General features: G+C 40.9%; 1 protein-coding gene across 7 annotated transcripts in view; it reads left to right on the plus strand.

Annotated features, from left to right (window-relative positions):
* Positions 1-18,816, plus strand: part of LOC111529154 (zinc finger protein 106) — an 83,971-nt gene that overhangs the window by 10,786 nt on the left and 54,369 nt on the right. For all 7 annotated transcript variants that reach the window (XR_003306829.1, XM_026447846.1, XM_023195995.2 and 4 more), the window contains one exon: positions 13,671-13,756. Coding sequence is in view for 5 of the 7 variants with exons in the window: in XM_026447846.1 (XP_026303631.1) it covers positions 13,703-13,756 (54 nt within the window). In the remaining 2 variants the exon portion in view is untranslated. Of the gene's footprint in view, positions 1-13,670; positions 13,757-18,816 lie in introns of those variants that run through there.

The raw sequence follows: 18,816 nt of genomic DNA on the forward strand, positions 1-18,816 counted from the left end.
ATGGGATTTCACTATGTTGGCCAGGCTGGTCTTGAACTTCCATCCTAAGGTGATTCGCCTGCCTCAGCCTCCCAAAGTACTGGGATTATAGGCATGAGCCACCATGCCCAGCCTATTCATGGTATTTAAAAATCAACGATATCACATACCTGTCTATATTCGTCTCATTTTGTAGTAGTCACATTTATAGTTTTATCCTTCTAATATAGTCATGTCTGAGCATTTATATGTTGATATACCTGTTATTTAATAACTCACTTTCATTTAATTTATTTATTTTTATTATACTTGAAGTTCTAGGGTACATGTGCATAACGTGCAGGTTTGTTACATATGTATACTTGTGCCATGTTGGTGTGCAGAAATTTTTCATTTTTATTATAGTTAGCACATTATATTGATATTTGAAGTTTTACATGTGTAAGTAAGTTACAGTAGCTCTGCATTTTATTTCAGGAAGGATAAGGTTATTACAAAATATTTACAATAAAAAGGGGGTACAAAATATCTTAAAAGAAAAAATTGTGACAGTGGGGGAAGCTGGCTGATCAGAACACCAGGGATTGTTATAATAATCCTTCTATTTTTATGTATGAATGAAAATTTCCACAATGATACGTTTTAGGAAAAAAGAGTTGAGTCTGATGTGATTGAGAATTGCTGCTCTACAGTGTGCCTCAGAAATAGCCACAATTGGGATAAGTGTTATAAAGAAGGGACAGGGTTTCAGAAGAGCAGTGCACAGTGAGGGGTATGACCTAGTCTGGGAGATGAGGGAGTGCTTTCTTAGGCAACTGACATTTGGATTGAGATTTGAAGGATGAGTAATTAACTAGATGAAAAGGAGTAAGCTTTCTAAGGAGAGGGACCAGCACATGAAAAAGCCCAAAGGTGGGAGGTGTGTGGTAGGTGGGAAGAACTGAAAATGCCATTTTGTCTGATCACAGAGACCTACAAGAAAGTAGCTCAAACCTATGTAATACACATTAGCAAGGGTTCTTTCAAGTGGGCCTTGTAAGACATTTTAAATATTTTGATTTATATCTTAGATAATTAGATGCCTTTGAAGGGCTTTTAATAGTGAGGGACAAAGGCATTAAACATAAGCATGCATGAGAATGGTTTTTTTAGTGTATGATTGAGCAAATCATTATGTGTGTGTTTAGATGGAGGCACCATAAAATTGAAGTAGGCTGGAATGCCAAGCCACCTCATGAACAGCTGCCATTCAAGAGTCACCCAGGTCCCAGCAGACTTTGTCACTAAACCTAGGGCCTCCTACTCCATTGCATGATTGAGGATATGTCTTCTTTGATAAGTCTGACCTGATTGAGTGTTGCTTGGAGCCATTCAAACAGGCTGGTGGGTCACAAAAGTGCAAACATGGGAGTCCTGTTCTGGTCATAGGCTGAGTAAGCTCCTCGTGGCCAATGCCCCCACAGATAACAATTATTACATCTGTACGGAAATACATAAAACCAGTAAAATCTACTGGAGAGTTACAAAAAACCAGGCAGATTCTAGAGGGGAGTTAACACAAGAATGGGACTACTTGGAGTAATTTCCCATTTTCATGGCTTCTAACATTAGGGCAGGCCCTGATCTGTGTCATGTAGGGTGCTTAAAATTCCAATAGTAAACTTCAGTCTTTGTGGCCTGAAGAACCAGAAGATAAAGCTCAAGCAACTACAGCTGTAGGGAAGTGAGAGGAGAAGCATCAGACTCTGTGAATAAACTCTGCCCAGATCTCGGCAGACCGCTGAATTATGCATATATGGAGCAGACTCCAAAGAAGCCCAGCTAAGGATGAAATAACTGAAGATTTCATTGCTGCTTAGGAGACAGATTTGTAGTTTGAGTTAACCAAGTTAGATACTACGAAAACAAAAGTAAAAAAAAACAAAAGTTAATACTCTTCAGAGGAATATAAAGGACTCTAGAGTTGCTGCAACATAACATTCAAAATATCAAGGATATATTCCAAAACTACTCACATACAAAGAAACAGGGAAATGTAACCTATTCTCAAGCTAAATGACACTCTAGACTTAAAATGCTCAAATGCTGGGATTAGCAGGAAATGATTTTAAACTTTTATAACTGTGCATTAGTAAAGGAAATAAAAATGATATAAAGGAAAATGTACTCATAAAGAATGAGTGTGAAACTAAGATAACTAAATAGACATTCTAGAACTGAAAAATATGATATCTGAAATAAAAATTTAAACTGGATGAGGCCTAATGGAAGAATGGAGATGACAGAGGAAAGCATCCTTGAAATTAAAGTTGAAGAAAGAGTGAGAGGGAAAAAGAAATACATCCTCAGTGACCTGGGATCAACATTTTAAAAACCCAGCACATTTAATTGAAATCTGGAAGGGAGAAGAAGAACAATGAGAAAAAAAAATGTTTAAAAATGTAATGGCTGAAAATTTCCCAAATTTGGTGAAGGACATACATTGATCGATTCAGTAAGCTCAGCAAACCCCAAGAAAGATAAAAATAAGAAAACCACAGAAACCTCAAGAATTTTAATATGAAGAAAACTATGGGTGGATGCCTTATAGTTAAACTATTGGCAGACAAAAGGAAAAATCTAGAAAACAGCAAAGAAAACAACATATTAGATACAAAGAGACAATTCTGTTTACCACTGACAAATCATCAGAAACAGTGGAGGCCAGAAGAGAATCCTTAAAGTGCTGAAGAAAAAAACATGTCAGCCCAGAATTTCAGATTCAGCAGAATAGCCTTCAAGAAAGAATATGGGGCCTGGTGCAGTGGCTTATACCTGTAATCCCAACACTTTGGGAGGTTGATGCGGGGATGACCAGAGGTGAGGAGTTTGAGACCAGCCTGGCCAACATGGTGAAACACCATCTCTACTAAAAATACAAAAAAATTAGCCAGGCATGATTACTGGCACCTGTAATCCCAGGTGCTTGGGAGGCTGAAGCAGAAGAATCGTTTGAACCCAGGAGGCGGAGGTTGCAGTGAGCTGAGATGACACCACTGCACTCCAGCCTGGGTGACAGAGCAAGACTCTCTCTCAAAAAAAAAAAAGAGAAATAATATGAAATAAAGATATTGTAAGATAATTCATTGCTAATAGATCTGCACTATAAGAAATGCTAAAAGAAGTTCTTCAGGCTGTAGGGAAATGATACCAGATGGAAAGTTGAATCTTCAGAAAGCAATGAAGGTTAGAACTTGTAAATATCTGGATAGATATTTTGAAACTTTCTTTTTCATTTCTTAAAAAAATGACTATAGCACAAAAAAGCATCATCTTGGGGGTTCATTACATATGGTAGATATAAAACATATCCCATAAAGGATGGGATGATGGGTGAGGGTAAATGGGCCTATATGGTTGCAAGGTTTTTACATATTACCTGTAGTGGTACTTTTTTTTTTTTTGAAACAGAGTTTCATTCTTGTCATTCAGGCTGGAGTACAGTGGCGCCATCTCTGCTCACTGCAACCTCTGCCTCCTGGATTCAAGCGATTCTCCTGCGTTAGCCTCTCGAGTGGCTGGGAGTACAGGCGCCGCCTCCATGCCCAGCTAATTTTTGTATTTTCGGTAGAGACGGGGTTTCACCTTGTTGGTCAGGCTGGTCTCAAACTCCTGACCTCAGGTGATCCGCTCATCTTGGCCTCCCAAAGTGCTAGGATTACAGGCATGAGCCACCATGCCCGGCCAGTGGTACTTTTTAACACAGTAAAGAGTATAATGGTAAAGATACATGTTTGAATTCCTAAAGCAACCACTGGGGGGGAAATATAATCATGGAAAGAAGTGTTGCTAAAAAAAAAAACTAGTAGAAAAATTAAAGTGAATAATCCAAAGGAGACAGAAACAGGTATAACTGAACAAAAATAGAGGAGCTAAAAATAATAAAACGGTAGATCTAATTGAACTATATTAATAACTTCATTGGCTTTAATGGAATACACACTGATTTAATGCATAAAGACAAAATGGTTAAAAGGAAATGCATGGAAAAAGATCAGACAAAGTAGCATAAGAAGCCTAGAGTGGTTATATTTATATCAGATAAAATAGACTTCAATATAAAAAGTATCACCAGAGTTAAAGGGATCATATCATAACAATAAAAGGTCAGTTCATGAGAAAGATGTAACAGTTATAACTATGCTTGTGCCTGATATCAGAGCTTCAAAATACATGAAGTAAAAATGGATACAACTAAAGGAATAGACAATTCACTATCATAGAGATTTGAACATTCTTCTCTCAATGATAACAAAAAAAATTAGTATACATTTTGGGAGGCTGAGGTGGGAGGATTGCTTGAGCCCAGGAGTTCAAGACTAGCCTGGCCAACATGAAGAGACCCAGTCTGTTCAAAATAAAACCATTAGCCCAGTGTGGTGGCATGTGCCCATGGTCCCAGCTACTTGGGAGGCTGATGTAGGAAAGATTGCTTGAACCTGGAAGGTTGAGGCTGCAGTGAGCCATGTTTGTGTCATGGCACTCCAGCCTAAGTGACAGAGTGGGACCATGTCTTTATTTATTTTTATTTATTTATTTATTTCTTGAGACGGAGTTTTGGTCTTTTGCCAAGGCTGGAATGAAGTGGAGCAATCTTGGCTCACTGCAACCTCTACCTGCCAGGTTCAAGCGATTCTCTTGCCTCAGCCTCCCGAGTAACTGGGATTATAGCCTCCTGCCACTACACCAGACTAATTTTTGTGTTTTTAGTAGAGATAGGGTTTTGCCATGTTGGCCACGCTGGTCTCAAACTCCTGACCCCTTGTGATCCACCCACCTCAGCCTCCCAAAGTACTAGGATTACAGGCGTGAGCCACTGTGCCTGGCCGAGACTGTGTCTTCAAAAAAAAAAACACACAGTATAAATGATTTCCATACAACAACTGCAGAATATACTTTATTTCCCCCACTGTATATATAAACCAGATGCTGGGCTGTAATTCTCAGTATATTTGAAAGGATTAAACTAATATAGTATATGTTCTTTGACTGTATTAAAATTATTATGATTATTGTTAATTAATTTTTTTTTTGAGACAGCGTTTCGATCTTGTAGCCCAGGCTAGAGTACAATGGTGCAGTCTCAGCTCACTGCAACCTCCGCCTCCTGGGTTCAAGTGATTCTCCTGCCTCAGCCTCCCAAGTAGCTGGGATTACAGGTGCCTGCCACCACGCCCAGCTAATTTTTTAGTTTTAGTAGAGACGGGGTTTCACCATATTGGCCAGACTGGTCTCAAACTCCTGACCTCAGGTGATCCACTCACCTCGGCCTCCCAAAGTGCTGGGATTACAGGCGTGAGTCATAGTTCCCAGCCTCTTAATAAGATTAAATTAGAAACCAAGATATGTAAAAGGCCACAAGTATTTGGAAATTCAATGAATCTTCTAAATAATCTGTGAGTCAAAGAAGACATCACAAGAGAAATTAGAAAGTACTTTGAATTGAATGATATTGAAAATATGGCATCAGAATTTGTGGGATAACTGTCATGGCCAAGGGGAGCCAGAGGAGAAATGATGACTGAATGTCATGTGGTATCCTCTATGACATGCCGGAAGAGAAAAAAGGTAGGAGGTAAAGAATGAGGACATCTGGGCTGAGCACAGTGGCTCATGCCTGTAATCCCAGCACTTTGAGAGGCCAAGGCAGGCAGATTGCCTGAGGTCAGGAGTTCCAGACTAGCCTGGCCAACATGGTGAAACCCTGTCTCTACTAAAAGTAAACACAAAAATTAGCTGGGCATGGTGGCAGGCACCTGTCAAGCTACTCGGGAGGCTGAGGCAGGAGAATCTCTTGAACCCGGGAGGCGGAGGTTGCAGTGAGCTGAGATCACGCCACTTGACTCCTGCCTGGGAGACAGCAAGAGTGCGTCTCAAAATAAATAAATAAATAAATAAAAGGACTTCTGAATAAAATATGGCTTCCATAATAACAGTATATCAGGCTGGGTGAGGTGGCTCACACCTGTAATCCCAGCACTTTGGGAGGCCAAGGCAGGCAGATCACAAGGTCAGGAGTTTGAGACCAGCCTGGCCAATATGGTGAAATCCCGTCTCTACTAAAAATACAAAAATTAGCGGGGCGTGGTGTCGGGCGCCTGTAGTCCCAGCTACTCAGGAGGCTGAGGCAGGAGAATTGCTTGAACCCAGGAGGCATAGGTTGCAGTGAGCCGAGATCGTGCCATTGTGCTCTAGCCTGGGCAACAAAGCGAGACTCTGTCTCAAAAAAATAAATAAATAAAATAAATAACAGTGTATCAATATTGGTTTGTTAATTGTGACAAATGTAACATTCTGATGTAAGATTTTTGTTTCTTTTTTGCGACATAGTTTCAGGCGGAGGTTACAGAGGTTGCAGTGAGCCAAGATGGCACCACTGCACTCCAACCTGGGCAACAGAGCTGAGGCTCTGCCTCAGAAATAAATGAATAAATAGCAGTGTATCAATATTGGTTTGTTAATTTAATTGTGACAAATGTAACATACTAATGTAAGATTTTTTTTTTTTTTTTTTGAGACGGAGTCTCACTCTGTCTCCCGGGCTGGAGTGCAGTGGCCGGATCTCAGCTCACTGCAAGCTCCGCCTCCCGGGTTTACGCCATTCTCCTGCCTCAGCCTCCCGAGTAGCTGGGACTACAGGCGCCCGCCACCTCGCCCGGCTAGTTTTTTGTATTTTTTAGTAGAGATGGGGTTTCACCGTGTTAGCCAGGATGGTCTCGATCTCCTAACCTCGTGATCCGCCCGTCTCGGCCTCACAAAGTGCTGGGATTACAGGCTTGAGCCACCGCGCCCGGCCTTTTTTTTTTTTTTTTTTTAAGACTGAGTTTCACTCTTGTTGCCCAGGCTGGAGTGCAATGGTGAGATCTCGGCTCACTGCAACCTCCGCCTCCCAGGTTCAAGTGACTCTCCTGCTTCAGCCTCTCCAGTAGCTGAGATTACAGGTTCGTGCCACCAAGCCCAGCTAATTTTTATCTTTTTAGTAGTGATGGGGTTTCACCATGTTGGTCACGCTGGTCTTGCAACTCCCAACTTCAGGTGATCCACCTGCCTCGGCCTCCCAAAGTGTTGGGATTACAGGTGTGAGCCACCACACCTGGCCAACTTGGATAATTTTTAATTTTTCTGTGGATACACGAATTTTGCTGTGTTGACCAGGCTGGTCTTGAATTCCTGGCTTCAAGCCATCCTCCCAAAGTGCTGGGATTACAGACATGAGTCACTGACGTGGCCAAATGAAAGATGTTAATATGGGAAACTAGACATGGGGTATATGGAAACTGTACTGTCTCTTTTGTTACCACTTTTATATCAATCTAAAACTATTCTAAAGTAAAACGTTTATTAAAAAGTACTAAAAAATGTGGGATGGCACTAAAGCAGTGCTTACAGAGAAGTTTATGGGTTTAAACGTATTTATTGGAAAAGAAAAAAGGCCTAAAGACAGTGACCTCAAGTTCTACTTTAAGAAGCTAGTAAATGAAGAACAAAATAAACCCAAAGTATATAAAAGGAAAGATAATAAAGACAACGGTCGAAATTAAGGAAATAGAAAAAGACAATAGACAAAATGACAAAGTTGGTTCTTTGAAAAGATTAATAATATTAACAAACCCATAGATAGACTGATAAAGAAAAATACAGTTGACCCTTGAACACCTCAAGGGTTGGGGGCACCGATATCATGTGAAGTCAATAATCCATCTATAGCCTTTGACTCCCCCAAAACTTAACTACTCATAGTTTCCTGTTGACCAGCAGCCTTACTGATAACAGAAGAGTTAATTAGCACATATTTTGCATGTTATATATGTTGCATACTGTATCCTTACAATAAAGTAAGCTAGAGAAAAGAAAATATTAAGGAAATCTTAAGGAAGAGAAAGTATACAGTTGACCCTTGAACCGCACAGGTTTGCGGTTCGCAGGTCCACTTATACACAGATTTTTCTCTGCCTCTGCCACCCCTGAGACAGCAAGACCAACCCCTCCCCTGCTTCCTCCTCGGTGTACTCAATGTGAAGACTGAGGATGAAGATCTTTATGATGATCCACTTCCTTATGAACAGTACAGAATTTTCTTTTGTACATATACAAAATGGATAAAGATTATTAATGTACTGTTAACAATGAGATGAGGCTGGGTGCAGTGGCTCACTCCTATAATCCCAGCACTTTGGGAGGCCAAGGCAGGTGGATCACGAGGTCAGGAGTTCTTGATCAGCCTGGCCAGCATGGTGAAATCCCATCTCTACTAAAAATAAAAAAATTAGCCAGGCGTGGTGGCAGGAGCCTGCAATCCCAGCTACTTGGGAGGCTGAGGCAGGAGAATCGCTTGAACCCGGGAGGTGGAGGTTGCAGTGAGCCGAGATCATGCCATTGCACTCCAGCCTGGATCACAAGAGTGAGACTCTGTCTCAAACACAAACAATGAGATGAATGGAGAACAACAAAACTCTTTGAGAAGAATAGTGATCATTCATCTAGGCTCATTCATTAGCTTGCAGTGCTTATGATTCATGTCACAGAATTTTAAATTATGGTGTGAACCTTTGGGGGAAAAAGTATATATAAATGACACTGTTAAATACAAGAATACAAACTTTCAACTATTAAGTAAATGCAACAAGCTATCTGGTTACACTTTTAAAACAGTCTTTGTGCTGGGTGTGGTGGCTCACACCTGTAATCCTAGTACTTTAGGAGGCTGAGGTGGGCGGATCACCTGAGGGAGGTCAGGAGTTTGAGACCAGCCTGGTGTGGTGAAACCCCATCTCTACTAAAAAACAACAACAAAATTAGCCAGACGTGGTGGTGCATGCCTGTAATGCCAGCTGCTTGCAAGACTGAGACAGGAGAATCGCTTGAACCGAGGTGGCAGAGGTTGTGGTGAGCCAAGATCGCACCACTGCACTCCAGCCTGGGTGACAGAGCGAGACTCCATCTTTAAAAAAAAAAAAAAAAAAAAAAAAAAACCCAAAAGAGGCAGTCTTTGTACACGCTGTCTTGAACTTATAACTTACTTTGTTAGATGATAACTTTTGCTAGTAGTTTTATTAAGTTGTTAGGGTCTGTGTTATCCCAGCTTCTTTCTGGGTTATTTTTTCCTCTAGGGCAGAATGCTTGCCAAGTTCCAGAATAGGGTAAGGAATTGGAAACTGACACTAGTTATAATTCTGAGTTAAAGAATCAGGCTGTGATCTACCCTGTCCATTTCCTTGCCTGGGGGTGAGTGCCTTTGTGACTAAGTATGAGAGTCTAAAAGAAAAGAACTAGACATGGTATGGTTTTGCCTAGGGAGGATGGTAATTTTGTTGACAATATTAATTAGAATGTTGAGAAAAAATACCTTTGATAGGGTTTTTAGGTTATTACATTTAAAATATCACAGCTCTTTCTCAGTTATTTAGAGAAGAGTTGAAAAATTTCATGAAGGTTATATTTAATTGACATAGGGGAAAATGTAAGATGGCTAAAGTGAGGATAACAGTAGGTTTGAATTCCTTCCTTACTTGTAGTTTGTCACTTCTCAGTCACCTTGGTTGAGATCACAGAGTTGGATGATTTGTATTTCCGTGGCTTCTAGTCTTTGTCAAGGCCTTTAAAAAGAGCAATGGTTCCCATCTAGAAGGCTGGGCTAATTACAGTATTTCAGAAAGCTTAATGGAATTTATATGTTTACCCAATTTAAGAATATACAAACTAAAGTTACTTTGCCTGGAATCTTGTCACTTCAGGGTTTAAATACTAAGTCTTTCTTATCGATTGAATACTTTGCTGGCAGTTACATTTTGATTTTTTTAAGAAAATGAAAATGAGTATTCTTAATATATGCAGATTAGAAATGAGCTTGTGAAAGGAAAAATTAACTAAAAAGAGGGAGACTTTGGTTAAAAGGTTGATATAGAGTATTTCTATTATACTGTATGGCTTTTTTTCTTTATCCATTTACTAGGGGTTGATGTTGTTGGCTTTGTCAAATAAAAGCACAGTTTGTATTTTAGTGCTTGGTTTTCAACCAAGTAAATATGTGAAACCTCCACAGTAACTGCTATCATTTCTACCAGAGAGTCATACTGTTTCACTGACTTCATTGCTTCTAAGTTTCTTGTTCCTGTTTTGCTTTAGTGATTGATAACTGGAAGCACAACTTAAAACATTTCTGGATGTATCTTCACCAATTTCTCCAACCCTTAGAATAGTGTGCTTAGTGCTCAATAAATGTTTGTTGAATGAAGTAACAAAATAACACATGTAAGTAGTAATTAAAGTTGAAGTAAATGTTACATTATAAAGCAGTTAGAAGTATACTATAGCACTTAACATTTCTGAGATTTAAGAGATTATTAGTAATATGGAAAGTATAATACTGTACTATCCACAAAGGTATATTTCTTTGTTTTGGTAGCTAATTGACATTCAACTTTCTTAAATGTCCATATTTTTACCCCATAATCTTACTCTAGCATTTTGAATTTTATTTTTTATTTTTATTTTTTGAGACAGAGTCTCGCTGTGTCACTTAGGCAGGAGTGCAGGGGCATCATCTCGGCTCACTACAACCTCTGCCTCCTGGGTTCAAGCAATTCTCCTGCCTCAGCCTCCGGAGTAGCTGGGATTACAGGCACATGCCACCACACCCAGCTAATTTTTGTATTTTTAATAGATACCGGGTTTCACTATGTTGGCCAGGCTGGTCTTGAACTCCTGACATCAAGTTATTCACCCACCTCAGCCTCCCAAAGTCCTGGGATATTATAGGGATGAGCCACCATGCCCGGCCTGAACTTTATTATTGAATAAAATTATTTAGGAATTCAGTAATATTATGAAGTAGGTTGCATGGCAAGAAAACTGCTGAGTAATCAGAGGAGTGGAGAACCTTAGGCCTCTTTCATTGATCCTTCTGCCATATTATCTAGGAGTTACAGATTAAACTGTGGTAGTTTGTAACCTCATTATGTCACAGTTTTAAAATCTCCTAAGGAATGTACCTCAGGTGAGGAAGCAGATCTGTCTATTAGGGCCTGATGTTATTCTGTAGAGGAAGGAGCAATGCTGCTTGGGGAGTAGATTTAAAATTTCATATAGAGCATCTCTAGCAGGGACTCGAGGAAAGTGTGCTAGTGCTAGAGGATTATGAAAGAGTCAACCATTGTTGAGTCTTAATCTAAACCCCTGGTATTTTCTTTTTTCTTGCTTTTTTTTTTTTTTTTTTTTTTTTTTTTGGAGCCTCACTCTTGCCCAGGGTGAAGTACAGTGGCACAATCATAGCTCATTATAACCTCAAACTCCTGGGCTCAAGGAATCCTCCTTGCTGTGCCTCCCAAGTAGCTGGAATTACAGGCATGAGCCACAGTACCCGCTAATTCTTTCATTTTTTGTGGAGATACTATGTTGCCCAGACTGGTGTTGAACTCCTGGCCTCAAGTGATCCTACGACCTCAGCCTCCCAAAGTGCTGGCATTACAGGTGTGAGCCACTGTGCCTGGCCTCAAACCCCAGTATTTACTCAGCTCAGTTACTTAATTCACATGTTATAACCCAAGATGGATAGTTCCATTTGGAATAATTAACAAATACTTTTGAATTGCTTATGGTATGTCATATACTGTTCTAAGTGCTAGACAGAACTATACTAGTGAACAAACTGTACAAAGTCCTTTTTCTCATGGAATTTAAATTTTAATTGGCAGAGACAGAGAATAACACATACTATGTCAGGTAGTAAAAAATACATGTTCCAGATATTGCTTGTTCATAAACTATTCTAAAATTTACTGGCTGAAAAGAACTATTGTATTGTGTCTCACAATTCTGTGGGTTGAAAAGGGCTTATCTGGATGGTTTATGTATTGGTCTCACTTGGGGGTCTCTCATTGGTGGCTGGACCTGGAGCCCCCAAGATGGTTCACGCTTCTGGCTGTCAGTTGGTCCTGGTTGTTGTCTGGGTGCTCAGTGGGGGCCTCAGTTCTTTTTTAACCTGGCCTTTCCCTGTAGCTTTGGCTTCTCACAGCACGGTGGCTGGCTTTCAAGAGGGAGCATAACAAGTGGGCAGAGGCAGAAGGTACAGATTTCTGAAAGCCCAGCCTCATAAGTTATACAGCATCACTTCTGCCACATTTTGTTGATCAAAATAGTTCACAGCGGGGGGGAAACAGACTCCATCCACCTTTTCATGGATGGGGGCAAGATCACATTGCAAAAGAGCACATGGGGTAGCAGATATTGTTGAGGTCTTCTATGGAAACATGATCTCCCATAATGCTATAAAAAAATTGAGCAGGTTAATAGGGGAATAGAGAAACTGGAACTATGTGGAGAGGTGGGGTGTCAGAAAGTGCAACGTTACGTAGAAGGTCAGGCAGGGGCTCTCACATAGGCAATATTTTAGATACCTGATGGAAATCAATGAGCCACGGGAGCCATAAGGACTTTTTAAGGAAGAATATTCCAGGCAGAGAACAGGAAATGTGGAGGTGCTAAGGTGGGAGGATCTGTGATGTGGTCAAAGAATAGCAACGAGGGCAATGCGAGTGCACTAGAATGATAGAGGAAGAACGGTAGGGCGTGCAAATGATTCAGAGAGGAAGAGAGAAACAGATTTTGTAGCCATGGCAAAGACTAGGTTTTTTTTCTTCTTTTTTGCAAAGACTAAGTTTTCTGTGAGTGAGATGGACGCCGTTGGAAAATTCTGAGCAGAGGAATTACATGCAGGTTGAGTTCCTTTATCCGACATACTTGGGACCAAAAGTGTTGTGGATTTCAGATTTTTCCGGATCTTGGAATATTTGCATACTTACTGGCTGAACATCCCAAATCGGAACATTCCAAATCTAAAATGCTCCAATGGGCATTTCCTTTGAGCATCTTGTTGACACCCAAACAGTTTCTGGTTTTGGATCATTTCAGATTTTTAGATTTGGAATGTTCAACCTGTATATGTTCTAACTTAAACCTTTTTTTTTTTTCAGACGGAGTCTTGCTCTGTCGCCCAGGCTGGAGTGCAGTGGTGCAATCTCGGCTCACTGCAGCCTCCGCTCCCGGGTTCAAGCAATTCTGCCTTAGCCTCCTGGGTAGCTGGTATTACAGGCGCCTGCCACCACGCCCAGCTAATTTATGTATTTTTAGTAGAGACGGGGTTTCACCGTGTTGGCCAGGCTGGTCTCTAACTCCTGACCTCGTGATCTGCCCGCTTCGACCTCCCAAAGTGCTGGGATTACAGGTGTGAGCCGCTGCACCCGGCCGTTCTGAATTAAACTTTAAAAGAATGTTCTTCTAAGAATCTTTGGCTACTCTCAAAACACTGTTTTGAGAATTAGCTGTGAGAGGACAAGAGCAGAAGGAAGGAGTCATTTCAGTAGTAGAGTAATGCCATGTGGGATGAAGGTGTGCTGGGTGGTGAGAAGTGGTCAGAATTTGGCTATATATCAAGGTAGGACTGACAGTTTTCTAATGAGGGTGGATATGGGGTAAAAAAGAAGGATCAAGGATGGCTCCCAAAATGTTTACCCTGTGCACCTGGAAACGGGAAGACTGGGGGAGGAGCAACGTGGAGGTGAGGAAGACAAGACTTGTAATTTTGGCTATGTGAAGATGAATGCAAGAAAGTATCTGAGGAGAAAAAGTTACTAAATGTTACTTCCTCATTGCAGGTGTGACGTTGAGTGCTTCAGATCTGATCACTATGGTACGAGAACAAAAATGCATATTGTGCCACATTGTCTACAGCTCAAAAAAGGTAATAATGGAAGAGGGAGAATCTGAGGCTTTATGACTAGTTTTTAAAGAGACATATGTTATTAATCGATGGGAAAAGCTTGACAATGTCTTATTTATACTTCTTTCCTAAACCATAGTCTCCATTCCGCTGGTTTCTTTCTCGTTACTGCCTCCTAAAGCCAGTACCTGTATTATTAAACTTCTGTCCATCCAGAATTTGAGGGTATTCAAAACTAGATGACCCAGGAAAATTTAGTAACCAGTTATAGGGAAGATACCTTAAAATTCCAAGGTTATTTGAAGTTATACTGCTTTCTGCAATTTTGAAATCATGTACTTGTTGATTAGCTAAGGATATATAGCATTTGTTATATGTACCTACATTCTGTTTATGCCTATGTTTGTGGGAAGTGCAGCACAGCAGAAATAGTGTTAACAATATCCTAGATGTCCACAAGGTGGGGATGTTGCTCAAATAAAAACTTTTTTTTTTTTTGAAATGGAGTCTTACTCTGTTGCCCAGGCTATAGTGCAGTGGCACAATCTCAGCTCACTGCAACCTCTGCCTCCCAGGTTCAAGTGATTCTCCTGCCTCAGCCTCTCAAGTAACTGGGATTGTGCTGCCGGGCATGACTGTCTTTTGTATTTTTAGTAGAGACGGGGTTTCACCATGTCGTCCAGGCTGGTCTTGAACTCCTGACCGCAGGTCACTTACCTACCTCGGGCCTCCCAAAGTGCTAGGATTACAGGCATGAGCCACCGTGCCCGGCCAAAACATCTTTTTAGGACCTAAAATTGGCTGCAATTTGTGTCACTTTTTGCCTTTGCCTGCCTTTATCATTTGCTTTCAGAGTAGTGCTGCTAGTTTAAATACTGAGGAATTTATTCTCTTTGCTTTTAAGATGCTTTTGATTGTCATTGGAAATTCAGAGAACTGGGAGGATCATGGGCTAGGTTAGCCAGGGAAGTGTGAGTGGAAGTGGGAAACTTAGAAAAACGAGTAGAGTAATGATGATTTAAGAGAAATGAGGAAGAGATATTTTAGGTAGGAGAACAACATGTACAGAGACAAATGGAATAGAGTATGACGGTTCTAGGAGTTGGCAAGAAGGCTCATCTGATTCAAACAGTTTTGCCTTGGGAATAGCAGGACTATAATTTGTAATTTAAGTGAAGACAGTTGATAAACAGTGTTGGATGCCAGATTGAAGGGTTGATTATGATCCACCAAGTAGACTTGGGTGGATTCTATTTTTTTTTCTGTCTAGATTTCTGTTAGTGATGGAAAAATCAGTGAGATTTAAAAATCATGTAATATACCTGCTACTATTTACAAAAATAAAAGAATGCTCTTCTAGTTTTAAAAATTTGATGAAGGTTGACACAAATTGTCAATAAGTCAGAATTCCTTATGACTACTTTCAGGTTGGACAGAGGTAGGGCGAAGATGTGAGATGGACAGGCTGCTGCTCAGAGACGTGATATCAGAGTTTCATGGAATAGCAGTCCTATCTTGGGATACCATGATTTTGTGATTTTGCCATTTTAAATCTTTTTGGCTCTTCTACTCTGGTTTCAAACATACTTTTATCTCTTCACACTTTTCCATGATCATAATGAAGTTAAATGAAGGGCTGGAATTGTCTACTCCTGCACTGGGAAAAGCTGATTGTAGTTTTTATTTATTTTCTTTCTTTTAAAAAAAGGAAAAGCTGGTTGTAGTTTTTTTTGGTTTTTTTTTTGCCCATCCCCCCACCCTTTATTTTTTTAAAGCAAGGGAATGGCCTGCTTTAAGTGAGCAGTATGATTTAAGAAAATAACAAAATGGGTTAGTTGGAAGGGATAACTGATACTTACTTTTAGATAGGACTATGAACAATTGGTGTTGAAGCTGTGCTTTTCTCCAATTTCCCAGACTAGTGTAACTCTGGTTTCTCCAAATACACTATGGAGGAGAAAAGGTTCTAAGTGACTTGAGTATGGGGAAAAGCTGTGTAAGATATCCCTGAGTATCCTGAGGCCCATTGACAGATAAAAGACTGAGAAGCCCCGGAGTTAAATATATGTATATCATAGAGATGGAGTCTCACTATGTTGCCCAGCTGGTCTTGAATTCCTGGCCTCAAGTGTGAGCCAGTACACCAGGTCGTATTTTTTGTATTATTCAATGTTTTCCACATGTGTTTAACCATGAGTTCCCCCCTCCCCTCCAACCAACCCAGCCTTTAAAAATATAATACTGATTAATATACAAGGCCTAAATAGAAGCCTAATACATAAGAAGGAATGCATTTGAGCTATTACCTTAATCCTGTGCCTGTAGATCTTTTTTCTTATTATTATTTTTTTTTTTGTTGTTGTTTTTTTGTTTTTTTTTTTTGAGACGGAGCCTCACTCTGTCGCCCAGGCTGGAGTGCAGTGGCCGGATCTCAGCTCACTGCAAGCTCCGCCTCCCGGGTTCACGCCATTCTCCTGCCTCAGCCTCCCGAGTAGCTGGGACTACAGACGCCGCCACCTCGCCCGGCTAGTTTTTTTGTATTTTTTTAGTAGAGACGGGGTTTCACCGTGTTAGCCAGGATGGTCTCGATCTCCTGACCTCGTGATCCGCCCGCCTCGGCCTCCCAAAGTGCTGGGATTACAGGCTTGAGCCACCGCGCCCGGCCCTTCTTATTATTTTTGTTGTTGTTGTTGTTATGTTTTGTTTTGAGACAGGGTCTTACCCACTGCTGGAGTGCAGTGGAGCCATCTCAGCTCTCTGCAACCTCTGTGTCCCAGGCTCAGGTGATGCTCCCATCTCAGCCTCCTGAGTAGCTTGGACTACAGGCGTGTGCCACCACATTCAGCTATTTTTTAATTAAAAATTTTTTGTAGGGAGGGATGAGGTCTTACTAGACTGCCCACACTGATCTTGAACTCGTAGGCTCAAGTGATCCTTCCACCTCAACCTCCCGAGTACTGGGCTTCCAGGTATGAGCCACCATGTCTGGCTGAATTTTTTCTAATGATTTTTGAAAGCTTGGTTGTCTCACTGTTTACATTCATTCCTTGGAGCAGGATGGGAGAAGGTTTGCATGTAAATTTAGGACAAGATTAGTGAAGTGTTTAAAAAAAAATCAGAAGTCACATTAAAACTATTAGTGGGTGATAACATTTTTATAGTAAGAAGAATCAGTTTTTATATCAGACAAACCCATTTCAGTGAATGCTGTTTTGTCAGGAATGGTTTTGTTGTAAGGAACAGAACTCACTTAAATTTAGCTCAAGTAAAGGGGATTAGGCATATTGGTAAGCATCTAAATCAAGGAAGAATTGAATAACAGGAAGCATAAAGACTTCATATATATCTATACATATATATATATGTATATATATACATATATATATATATATTTTTTTTGAGATGGTGTTTTTGCTCTTGTTGCCCAGGCTGGAGTGCAATGGCACGACCTTGGCTCACTGCAGCCTCTACCTCTTGGGTTCAAGTGATTCTCCTGCTTCAGCCTCCTAAGTAGCTGGGAGTATAGGCATGTGCCACCACACCCAGCTAATTTTGTATTTTTAGTAGAGACGGGGTTTCACCATGTTGGTCAGGCTGGTCAAGAACTGCTGACCTCAGGTGATCCACCCACCTCGGTCTCCCAAAGTGTCGGGGTTACAGGCATGAGCCACCATGCCCCACCGAAGTTGTGTATATTAATGGATTTTTTTCATTCTATTCTGTCACTAACTTGTCTTAGTTTTCAAGTCTGCAAGTGTTAATTTTAGTTACTGGCCAATCAGTTGTGGCTAGAAGAGGTAATGTGTAAAGCTACTCTCTCCTTATGAATCATCTGTAGAGATAGGAAGGAAACAATGGTCATCTTCAGTAAAATTGCCATTTAAAAGAAGTGTTTTGGCTGGGCACAGTGGCTCATGCCTGTAATCCCAGAACTTTGGAAGGCCGAGGTGGGCAGATTACCTGAGGTCAGGAGTTCGAGACCAGCCTGGCCAACATGGTGAAACCCCATCTCTACTTAAAATACAAAGAATTAGCTGGGATTAGCTGGGCGTAGTGACGCATACCTGTAATCCAGGCTACTCAGGAGGCTGAGGCAGGAGAATCTCTTGAAACCTGGGAGGCAGAGGTTGCGGTGAGCCAAGATCGAGCCACTACTCTCCAACCTGGGCAACAGAGCGAGACAAATGACCTGTATATAATGAAAAAATGTCAATGCACCCAATGCTTACAATGTGACATGGTGTTTGAAGCATTAGCTTTGGTGTCAGATCTGCCTGGGTTTGAATCCCACTTTGACCACTTGATTATTTGTGACTCTGAGAGGGCAAGACTGAATATTTTGTTTGTTTGTTTGTTTTTTGAGACAGAGTCTCACTCTTGTTGCCCAGGCTGGAGTGCAGTGGCATGATCTCCACTTACTGCAACCTCCGCCTTCCCGGGTTCAAGCGATTCTCCTGCCTCAGCCTTCCAAGTAGCTGGGATTACAGGCGCCCACAACCATGCCCAGCTAGTGTTGTGTGTGTGTGTGGTTTTTTTTTGTATTTTTAGTAGAGACGGGGTTTCACCATGTTGGTTAGGCTGGTCTCAAACTCCTGACCTCATGATCCACCTGCCTCAGCCTCCCAAAGTGCTGGGATTACAGGCATGAGCCACTGTGCCCAGCCTAAACTGAATATTTTCACACTTAACCTTTAATGCCTAGCTCTATTCTTGGCATATAATAAGAACTTGATAAATATTTGGTGAATGAATGAGTTAACTTCTCTGCATTCTTCAGCATGAAATTAATCATACCTCTTCGGTAGTATTTTGCAGTTCAAGTGAGAAATTGTTTGAGGGACTTCACACAGGATGCAGTAAATAGCAATAACACAACAAGTGTAGTAGCCCTTTATTATTATAGATGTGAATACCCTTTCTCTGTGGCATTCTGGCTGTATATACTGTAGAGTGACAAAGGGATAGACATTTATAGCTTTTTGAGTTTTGTGCATGTGTACGTGCACATGTGTGTGTGTTTTTTTCTTTTTCTTTTTGAGACAGAGTCTTGTTCTGTTGCCAGGCTGGAGTGCAATGGCACA

Source organism: Piliocolobus tephrosceles, unplaced genomic scaffold (assembly GCF_002776525.5).
Source record: "Piliocolobus tephrosceles isolate RC106 unplaced genomic scaffold, ASM277652v3 unscaffolded_108, whole genome shotgun sequence".
Classification (NCBI taxonomy): Eukaryota; Metazoa; Chordata; class Mammalia; order Primates; family Cercopithecidae; genus Piliocolobus; species Piliocolobus tephrosceles.